Source organism: Fulmarus glacialis, unplaced genomic scaffold, assembly GCF_000690835.1.
Source record: "Fulmarus glacialis isolate BGI_N327 unplaced genomic scaffold, ASM69083v1 scaffold9142, whole genome shotgun sequence".
NCBI classification, from domain to species: Eukaryota; Metazoa; Chordata; class Aves; order Procellariiformes; family Procellariidae; genus Fulmarus; species Fulmarus glacialis.
In genome coordinates this window covers 93,322-104,297 of record NW_009199825.1, presented here as the reverse complement: position 1 = coordinate 104,297, position 10,976 = coordinate 93,322, and the positions used below count along the sequence as shown (strand labels likewise).

Sequence of the window (10,976 nt, the reverse complement as noted above, 5' to 3'; positions counted from 1 at the left end):
CAGTGGCTTTGTTGTGCACGTTGCATGCTGAGCACGCATGCCTGGCATTCACGTAGACCCCGCTGCGACCCCCCTGCAGATATTGCCACTGCTCCCGTGGTGTGGGAGAGCGGGGGAGAGGCATGCAGGTTTTTTTCCCCATGTCAAATTAAACTTTTGCTCTGCAACAACTGCCACCAAACCATGAAAGTAAGGATCATGATGTAGGAGTCAGCCTACTTGAACTAGTGTAGATTTCTGTAATTGAGATTTTTGCCCACTGACTGAATCTGGGTACAGTGCAGGTTTGCTAATACGGTGAAGAACTGTTATCTGCGGCAGAGATCTGTGTTATGAAGACTCTAAGCTGCCAGCATTGGTTGGAGTAGTTACGGTTTTGCATGAGTCATCATTTTGGGGGATGAAGAAAGTTAATTGTTCTGTTATCTCAGGGTGTGGTCCCCGAGCAAAGCAAACTTGTAGCTAAGTTAATGGGGCAGCTAGGTACCAGTGAAAGGCAGAGTCCTGCCTTGCCCTCCACCGCCTGCTCCAGGTGGCTTTTCTTGTGCTGTCAGCAGCACTCATGCTGCTTGTGGTGACCTGGTTTAGGGAGCTAAATTGGTGGAAAAATTAACCGGAAATTAAAATGGCAGTGTGTAAGGAGGGCGGAGGGCACAGATTTGAGTATCCTATTTCCTAACCATGTTTTGGAATAGGTTTTTTTTTTGCCACTTATTTTTCTTCCCAGTAGCTGGATTTTTGACCAGAGTTTCATCAACTTTCATCAACATTATCAAAACATTTGGTTTTGATAGCGGAATGAAGAGCATTAAATAAGGACTTTGTGTGTGATTGTGCTTCAGTGGGTAGTCTTTTCATATGGGATATTGGTGGAAAACTGTTTTTCAGGCTGTAATCCTCTATTTTCTTCCAGGTTTCTTTAGACTGCTCGCTGTTGAAAGATGGGAGAGATAGAAGGAACATACAGAGTCCTGCAGACTCCTGGCTCTCGTTTGGGTGTCCAGAAGACCACAGGAGTGAGTACCTTGGAGCCGGGACAGAACCTCTCTACTGCAATGGCATCATCGCCTGCCAAAATGCATGAGCGGGACCTACCGATCAAAATAAAGATGTTGGACAACACAGTGGAAGTACTTGACATTGAGGTAAGACAGGTTTAAACCTCATTTCAAGCACACTTAGCCTCCGATAATGTAAAGCTCACAGGATATGCTACTGTACGGAGCTGGGACATTTTGAGGCAATATCTGAATAAGATTCTTGTAGGGATTTTACCTACTTACAAGCAGTTAAATGAGTAGCACATCATGTTTTTTAAAATCTTTTAAGTATAACAGATGTTTTGCGTTTTTAACAGACTTCAAATACAAGCACATACTGTAACAAGAAGCTTTAACTTTTATTTGCTTTGGGGGAGCACCAGCTATCTTCTGCCAAACTGTTCTTGCTTCCTGAGCTACATGCAGCTTTGTTGATTTGGCAGTTGAGAGAGCAGAAGGGCTTTTTTTCAGTTACTGCTTTTTATTAATTATTGTAATGGTTTGTATCCTCTTCAAGTAACCTTGCTCCTCTTTGAAAGTTTTTGCTTGTTGCCACACTTCGGGAGGGAGGCACCAGAAGAGTATCAGTGTTTCTGAAAATTTGTATTTAAAAGTATGCTTGCTTAGCAGTTGGGGAAATCTGCCTTAAGAAATACAAACTGTGCTCAAATTGGGGTAGTTCTGTTTTTAAACAACCAAAAATTTTTGCTCTTTAAATTCTTGTTTCATTCTCAGCATCAACCTCAGACTTTAATTTTAGCTTGCCTAAAGATGTGTTGTTAGAAAACGGCTCTGTTCTAGTGAAGATACTCAGCTATCAGATATTCTACATTAGTATCAAATTGGCTTCATAATTAGCCTCGTGGCCTTAGTTTGTTGCATAGACTTAAACTGATTTTTCCAAATATAGTGAAAAAGATGTCTGTGGAGCTCTAAAGAAATAGTGCCTTTTGGGGATGTCTTCTACAGATTGCTGTCCAGCTATTCAACTCTCAAACATGAAATATGGTGGGGTTTTTTTTTTGGGTAAGTTTGAGGCTGTGCCTGTATCCTCCCACCTGAGGACACAGCAAACCCATCCATCCCTCATTTACTGCATAGAACACAAAAGCCTCTTTTTTTTTTTTTTTTTAAATTATGTTAGAATATTTTTTTAAAAATACCTGCTGACTTTGGTTCTTTTGAAGTGTGGCTTTTTTTTTTCCCAAGTTGGTGTAGACGTTGGTGCTTTTGTGTTTTCATTTTTTTTTTTTTAAAAAAAAAAAAAAAAAAAAAAAAAAAAGAAAAACAAGCACCCCCCCAACCCTGTAATTTTGAAAATCAGTGCAAGTCTACCATAAGCTGTTAAAATCAAGAAAGAATTTATAACTCCTAGTTCCTGCTTTATTACATGAAGTCAGTGACTAGAAATCTCCTGTATATTAGCATAGATGCTTTCCTTCTCTTCCTTGTCATATTTGTACAAACTCTGCTCTTCTCATGCAAATCATCCACTTTCCTCAGTAACCTTACCCTCTTCATCTTACTTTATAATTCTTACCTGGCTCTTTCTGACATAGTCAAAGCCTGCTTTATTGTCTTTGATCTACTGCTGAAGGGAAATCCTTTGACTACGCTCGCCTCTGACAACCTCAGAATCCTTTCTCACCTTCAGGCTCGCTGATGCTCGGGTGGCCCTGCGGTCCCGTCCTGGAGCTCTCCGCTAGCTTCTCTGCTGTTCTCTAACCTCTGAGCACCCTCCCTTGGTTCCCCTCGGTTCTCGTCTGTGCTCGGTACGGTTCACTACTTTCATGGTACCTTGTTTTTTGAAACTGTCTTGACCTGGTTCGCCTTTGCCTGCTGGGACAGTCTTGACTGTATATTCTTCCAGTTATCTTAATTTCTCTCTGGCAGGTCCAATTTAGCTCCATCCTTAACCCCTTGTCTTATCCTACAGCACTTTGTTGTTAGCCTTTCCACCGAACACAAATTCAGCTGTGGCTCAGTTCTTTACAATGTCTCAACACTTGACTGTCTCTCAGCTCTAAATAAAATCAGCCTTTGCCTGATGAAACTTGGTTTTGATATTTATGTCAGCATTGAGCTTCACATGTAAAAAACATAAATTCCTCACTCACGCTATTTTTTTGACCGCTGTGAGTCATACTCCAGTCTCACCTGTCTGACCAATAATGTGTTTTCTATTCACCTCCGATTCCTTCATTTCCTTTAGTGGGCCATCTCCTCCAGGCGTGCCGTACAATCTCTAGGATGGTGCTGTTCAACCAAACAGCTAAAACTCATCCCATCCGGGACCACCTAATTTTACACCTTCATTGTTGCGATCACCTTCTAGTTGGCTCTACTCTGTCCGGTCTTGCTGCATAGGTACCCATGTCGTGTGTGCAGTAAGAGTCAACCTGCTCAGTCGTTATTCCTCGCAGCTGCTACTGCCTGACCGTTTTTTGCATCGCTGTCTGTCTTTGCTTACTGTCTTTGTAGCTTCAAACGCAGGTTGCTTATCTCTGCTTTCAATTTCCTTCAGGGCCCTACCTGTAGTCTCCTGCAAGAAGGTACTTGGCTCCGTCCCCTAACTGGGCCACAATGCAGTACCTTTTTTGTTCTTGTTTCTTCCCATCATGACAAGAGGTTTCCCATAATTAGGAACTATCTTAGTTTTGTCTTTTTACCTGGAAAGCTCGCTCTGGTTACAACCTCCACAGAAACACCCAAATGTGGGCAACTAGTGTGCTGAGGCCATAGTTAATATCGTACTGTTCTTTACGGGGTCAGTTGGAACTGAGCAACTTAGAAACTTTTGCCTGATGTTGTAGGCAGTGAGGAGAAGGGGTTATCCTTTGTTCATCTGTAGAGCATCGAGCACAAAAAGGTCCATAGTCAGAAACTGTAGCATTAGGGTCCTACTAATACACTACCTACATCTCCTTTCATTTTTGTCTAAATGAGGTAGCATTAGGGATAGCAAATAGGGATGACGTATTAAATTGTAACCCTCTGCCTCCTAATTTGTTGCGCGAACTGATGGGATAGCGGTAACTGCTGACTGCTGTTTGTGATGGAAAATTGAAATTTTTCACTTGGGGCATTGAGGGCAAGAGTTAGGAAAAGTCAGCCACATTTGCTGAATAGGTGGTGTGGGCTAGCACATATGTGGTTTTTTTTTTTTTTTTTTTAAATCAACAAGAGAAATTAATGATTAAGCAGCTGTCCTAGAGGGATTGAGGCTCCGATTGCAGTGCCACTTGCCCACTCCTTTTTGCTTTTGCAATTTTTTTCACTGTGTGTGGAAACGAGGGGGGGGGTGTCTTCGTTAGCTGCTTCATGGGGTTTGTGTTTATCGATTCAGGTCAGCAATAATTTTTCAGTGTAGTGGGACACTGAGGCCTTTCTCATAGGTGCTGTTGGCACTGCCTTCTAACAGAGATGTAGCTTATGGCAAAAGGTGTTTTGTTTTTTCCTCTTCAGGTCATTTTCCCTTCTGTTTTTAAGAACTGTGGCAAATAATTTTTTACTGAGAAAAGTGGCGTGTCGGAAGTAGAGACTGATGAGGCACAGTGGTCTGCTTCTGGAGAGGGGCCTTCTCTTGCCGCGCAGTAGGGAGGTGATGCAGGAGCCCTGTGTACTGCCTCGCTTGTGAAGCTGCCTAAAATGAGCCACATCAGCAATTTTAACCAGACAGGATAAACCGAGTAGCCACAATAACGATTTAATCCATGCGGCTTTTCCTTGTTATCCCCTCCTTTCTCCAAGATGCATTTAAAACACTTGCTTATCCCCTGGCAGGTGTTGGTGGATACTCTCATTTGGTAGCTCTTCCCTGTCACTTGGGTTTTCTAACTCGCCAAAGAGCAAGAAGAGAGACTGACAAAGTGGCGTAATGGATGGGATAAGAACAAAGTAGGAAAGGACAGTCTTTCCTTCATGTTATTGTTGTATCTAGAACGGTGTGTTAAAAGTTCGATATAGCTACAATCCACTGCCTTTTGTCTAAAATCCACTGTCTCTGTCTGCTCTCACCATCTGTACTGTAAGGTTTTCTTTCTAACTGTGAATTTTGTTAATCAGTGAGAGGGAGCTATCTTTAAAAGTTCGCTGGAGCAGAGCTCCTCTCCAGGGAATCTTTTGAATGTTAGGGGGTGCAAAAATGCTCAAAGGTTTTCTAGAGTTTAAAAAACTGAAAATTGCGTATTTATGGTTTCTCCTTTCCCTCCCAAAACAGAAGAGAAGAGAAAATCCCGTCCAAAGCTAGGCTGGAATATTATTTTCGTGAGTTGTGGTTTTTTCCCTTTTCACAGCCAGCTGCTTTAGTCAGTTCAAATCTTGCATATGCCATATCACGGGGTACCTGTCCTCCCTCCAAGCTAAGTCTGTCCAAATGGGTGGTTTTGCAGACTACTAGATGAATGATTGGAAAATTCAATTTAATTCAGACCATGGGCACACTTCAAAGTAATCAGGGTTTTACAATAGAAGTTCTGCCAGCTTTCCTGATTTTCTTAAGAGATTAAACTTGGAGGCCTTTGATCAGCATAAAAATATGGCAGACTCTTAAGTAGAAGGGCCTGGGCTGGGTTTAATTTGCCGAAATGACCACTTGGTGAAATTATACTTGTCTGGTGCTGGTTATGGAAGACAGTAGAATGTGCTGCAACAAAGGACAACTTAGGCTATAGGAATTTAGAGTATAGGAAGTTGTGATTTATACTTGCTGAAAGCTTTTGCATTGATTTGTGGTAGAGTTGGAAGAGGAGTGTATTACAGCGACTGACCTACAGGCTGTCGAAGACATAAGAGTACAGCGGGTTAGAGGAAACAAGGGGACTTTTTGCATGGCATAGTTGGAAGAAGAGTGGTACTGATGGTCGGTGAGAGTCTGGTGCTGTCTTAAAATTGTGGGAAGTCAAATAGCAGGTATAGTCAACAAGAAAGGGGTCAGACTTGCTACATCCTCCAGCTGCTTTCTCTGATGCAATACTTTTTTGGGGGTCTGTAGACAGGCAGACTGTAAGGTCTGCCTCTCTGACCCAGTTTTCTCTTTGCACTAGCTTATAAGGCATTTAATGGCATTGCTGCCATCATGTGATGTTTGATATTGGTCTATATGTTCTTCCTTATGTAGGAAATGCGTGTGCTTGCTTTCTAACATAAATTATACTCTATGCTATGAGGAAGTGCCCTGGAAAAAGAAGTTTAGATTATTATGCTTCAAGTTTACCAAGCTTTGTTTGGCGAGAACTTGGCACCTCTTCAATTGCATGTACTTCCTCTTCTCCTTTTGCGTGAATGTAAAATAAAATTTGGGAGTGAGAAATACTAATGCGTTATATTATAGTTGAATTTTTCTGTATTTTCACCTGCTGGAGAATGAATTCTGTAGAACTGTAGTAGCCATCATAAAATCATAGCACAGTTCTTAGCGCTTAGCAAAACCAGATGGGTCTGCCTGCCTGTTTTACTCAATGGTAAAACTTAAACTAGAATTTTTTTCTTTCATGTTATTCTTTGTTGGGTTGCTTTGAGCACAAAAGTCTGTTCCTTTTTTTTTTTTTTTTTTTTTAAAAAATATAATGAAGTAACTTGCTTCTCAGGAAAACATAAGTCTTCGTGTTATGCACATGTTAATAGTACGAGTTAGCTTTATGTTGGTTTGAATTTGCCTTAGATTTCAACTAACTTGTGTTGGGATTTCGGTTTTGCCCTGCAGTCTTACCATGCTCTGAAGTTAAGTATTGTTTAAGGCTTTCTCTGTGGGTCAGGCTAGTGCAAGCGTTCTTGTGCCTCGGAGTGTGAAGCTTAGGAAAGGACCTTAGGGCCTTAGGAAAATGCTTTTTTGTTTTGTTGGGTTTTTTCCTATTTTCTGTATTTCTACCAGGCCTGTTGTTTCCTTGTACATGACTCAGTTTCTTGAAGGTGGTTGTATCTTTTCTCATTTTTTTACCAAGTATGTGAAAGGTGGAGCTTGTTCTGCATCCCTGTGGCGCTGTGCAATGTGTCCCTCTCCTTTTGACTCCGGTGGGCTGCCTGGGAGGGTAATGCTCGACTCCACTGCCGTTCATGAGAACAGGCTAGTCAAATAAGATTAAACTTCCCCCCGCCCCTGTATTTTCTTATTGGGTATTGTCCTCTCACTGCTCATGTCTCTTTTGGAGTTTACTGATGTACCCTGTGAAACTTACTATTATTTTACTACAAAATTTAAGTGGCTTATTCTATACTAAGTTGAAAACAGCTGCTTGATGATTACTCTGTCCGATAGTGATACTGTCTTTGCTGGCTACCTATATGACTCTTCCTTGGTTTATTTAAATTTACAAATTGCGTTATTAAAAGTGCAATATTACTTTCCATCCATATGTATAGAATAGAATAACTGTGTTTAGTTATTGCGGTTTCTGGCATCCGTAATTGAAAAGGTGTCATGAAAACAGCACCGCTTCAGATGCCTGTTGTTTCCGACCAGCTGTCGGAGCCCACGGCCATGACTTGCTGCAGTCGGGGATGCTGAAATCAGGAGCTGGGCTGGGACCGTGGGAGGTTTTTGGGGCGGTGGAGGAAGCAATCTGACAGCTTGTACATGCCTCGTGACTTCCCGTGGTCTGGAGAGAGTTTTTTCAGCTTGTGCACACTGAAAAATGCTGATTATCAGTAACTTCTTATGGTAGCGTTAGTAACCTTAAGAACTTCATTGGGGCTGAAGCAGAAATTATGCAGCTTAAAATGCTGTTATTGAGCAGTTTTAAGTAAGAAATATGCATCTGTTGAAAATGGAGAGCGTGCTGTGGGCACTGAAAAACATACGCTGAAATGACTTTTCGGAGAGGCCATCCTTACTGCGGGCCGAGGCGAACCCTGAGCCAGTGTTTCGGCACCGCGGCTTCTCTGGCAGGACGGGGCAGCCTGCCGCCGGCTCTCCGGCAGAGCCAGGCTCTGACACGAGCTGCCCTCCTGCCTCTCCCTTGCTCTCCCTTTGCCTGCTTAGACCTTCCTTTCATAAGGGCGTTTTCCCTTCTGTGCTGTAGAAGTATTAACAGCTTAAATACGTGGGAAGTGGGAGGACAGGCTGCTTCTGAATCCTATTAAGCGCTATGCTGAAGGAATCGAGATGCTGTGTTAGTCAGCTCAGTGTTTTTCTTCCCTGGCCGGGAAGAAATAGTCAAAATTCCAGAAAGAATCATAGCCAGATGTTTGTCATTGCTCCGGTTTGACTCTCCTAAATATGGCAAATAAGCTGCCTTAGGACTTATTTTTGTCTGACCTCAGAAGAGAAAGTTAGTAATTCACTATTTAAAATTTGAAGTTATTATAGGGTTTAAAAAGAAAGTAATTGAAGCTTTGCAGTTTGTGTACTGTTTGATTCTACTATATTTTTTTTTAAACCTGTTATTTTGTCTTTGGGGGCTTGACTTTTTTGATTCTATGTAGGAATGTGGTATTGGGTGGGGAAAGGTAAAACCGCAGCCATTTTCTTGGCAGACATTTGGGGGGTGTGTGGGGGGTTTTTTTGTTTTGTTGGGTTTTTTTAAGGGAAGATGTGAACTTAAATTGTATTATAAAAACAATTTACTACTTTAGATTTCTCTGGACATTAGGTGTCCCATTATGTGAACAGAAAATTGAATTATATTGCAGCAAAGGAGAAACAATCTGAATATTCCTGTACAAAAAGTCTATTATATGCACATATTGTAACTTAAAACACAGAAACCATTTAGTAAAATGGTGATCAAGTGTTATCACAGTCCTTGAAATACGAATCTAATAGGTTAAGTTCATAACTGTTTGTATGGCTGTGATATACTATAGAGAGTATGCTTCACCACATGACGTGCATAGACGGAAAAACTTCTCTTGTATGGGTTCAGAAGAGTGAATCGAGGAACAGTATGAGAGCCACATTTACTTAGTTTAACACTGAGTTGGTGTAAAGCTGAACTCTTTTTAAGCTTTCTTTAATTTATCGTAAGCATACTGAGAACTTTCTGCCTGTAATTGTTCTGTCTGGATGAGATCTGATAAAGTAAACCAATGCATAACTTAATCGTCTTTGCATACGTGCAGTGGTACAATTCTTGTACTTAATTCCTTTTGGGTGCCTTCTGAAGTAACTGATATACAACCTTGTAAAGAAAAAGCTGTTACCTGTTACCTTCCTTACTAATTCCAATAAGGTGTTGTCATCACTAGTAAAGAAAGGAAATACTGTTAGTTTCTTAAACACTTCTGCAGAAGGCAGGTGTTCATTTCTTTTTTCATAATCTAGTAATGAAGGATAGTGAAAAACAGCTGAAATTAGTCTTATGCCATTCTATCAAAATAATGGTAAGAAATGCTGTATTCAAAAAAAAAAAATAGTAGTTCTTTGGAAGCCTCTTCTGGGTGTGGATGACATTCAAAGTCAGTTCCACAGATGGATAATTCTGTAGAATATATAGAGCCTGAAAGGGGGGAGAAAAAAACCCCAAGAAACAACCCACAGTCAGATAAAGAGAGCTACAGAAATGCAGTGTGCTAAGAGGCAGTTCAGAGAAATTTTAGGTTAGTGCCTACTGAAAAAAGGGACTTGATGTTGAGCAAGGATGGCGTCAGCTGGTACCCAGCTGTGTTCGGGGCAGCAAAGCCTTGTGAACATGCATTTAAATAAACAGCGTTGCAAAAGCATACCTGTGTGTCATTTGTTTCTCCTTGCAACAGAACACATTTCTGGCAAGGGCAGCGTTGCCAACTTGTGTAAGAGGGAGACCATATGAATCGAATATTTAAAAAACTGCTGTGGTGACAATACCTAGTGTAAAAGATCTACTTTTTAAGACTGTGATGTTGGATATGGAGGGGGGAAGACCCGTGTGTCTGACAGAGCAGTTGTTCATGAATAAAAACAAGAAGTTTAAAAGAAAAGGAAAAAAAGAAAGAGTATTGAGCTGCCAAGTAGTCTGTATTGTGAGTTCAGAGATGCTCCTGGAAGTCTTTGAACAGCTTCTGCATGCGCTGCTGCCCTGACCTGAGCTATGTGGTCAAAACCCACAGGTACGAAACATGGAGGGGAAGCACAAATCAGGCTGTCTAAATTGGAGTATATTGCTATTTAGTAATCTCTTTTCACTTGTAGAACTTGTGGTGCCTTTTTGACAGGTTTCTAGCACCGTGCTTGGGTTTTGCTCACAAGCACGTATTTTGGAGCGCTCTTGTGATGGTGAAGGTGGGTTTGAAAACATCACTTAAGAAGTCGTTTCTTCCCAGACTAACGGCAGAGGAACAGGAAATGAAGTATTTTAACTATTAATGCCTCTTCACTGCTCAGGCAAGAGAAGTGATGGGAGCTCAGCTGCAGATCTGCTTTCCCAGCAGCGAGATCCGGGCTGACGTGTTTGACATCTCTGCTACCTGAGCTGCTACTCTTCTCCAGCCGCCCCTGGCAGAAGGCTTGGGCACAGCACTTGGTGGAGCCTGAGCACAAAACAGGAGTGGTAAAATACCCATATTAGTTTAAAAAGAGGAAAGAGGGCTTTGTAGAGGCTCTGTGTTAGACCTGTCCGACAGGTACTTCAACTGAAATCATGAAGGACGAGCATCATTGTGCCCCTCAGCCCACTTCTCGGGCAGCTAGCCTGCAGCCAGAGCTGTAGGAAAGACTCCTGCTGGAAAGGGGGAAGTTACAAAGCTTTGGCCTTATCTAATCTGGCCTGTAGGTATTTATTAACCCATCGCCACGGTATCGAAGCTCTGCTCAAAGTACAGTGGGGAGTGATGTTAGGACAGCTGGTACAGTTTCAGTTTTGCACAAAATGAAAGATAGCGTTTTGGCCTTTCCTGTAAAAATACCTAATTTGTGTAAAGAATCTTTCATGATCATCTTATTTCCTTAATGTTTTAAACTATTTCCTTCAGGCAGGCTTCCTCAAGTGGTGTGCCAACCTGGAGTACCGTAACACCTCGCAG

At 41.8% G+C, this 10,976-nt stretch overlaps 1 protein-coding gene across 1 annotated transcript in view; it reads left to right on the top strand.

The window, feature by feature from the left end:
* Window positions 1-941: 941 nt before the first annotated feature.
* FARP2 (FERM, RhoGEF and pleckstrin domain protein 2) overlaps window positions 942-10,976 on the top strand; it is a 77,231-nt gene continuing 67,196 nt past the window's right edge. Inside the window, 1 exon segment of the mRNA XM_009573377.1 lies at window positions 942-1,145. Within this exon segment, the coding sequence (XP_009571672.1) occupies window positions 942-1,145 (204 nt within the window).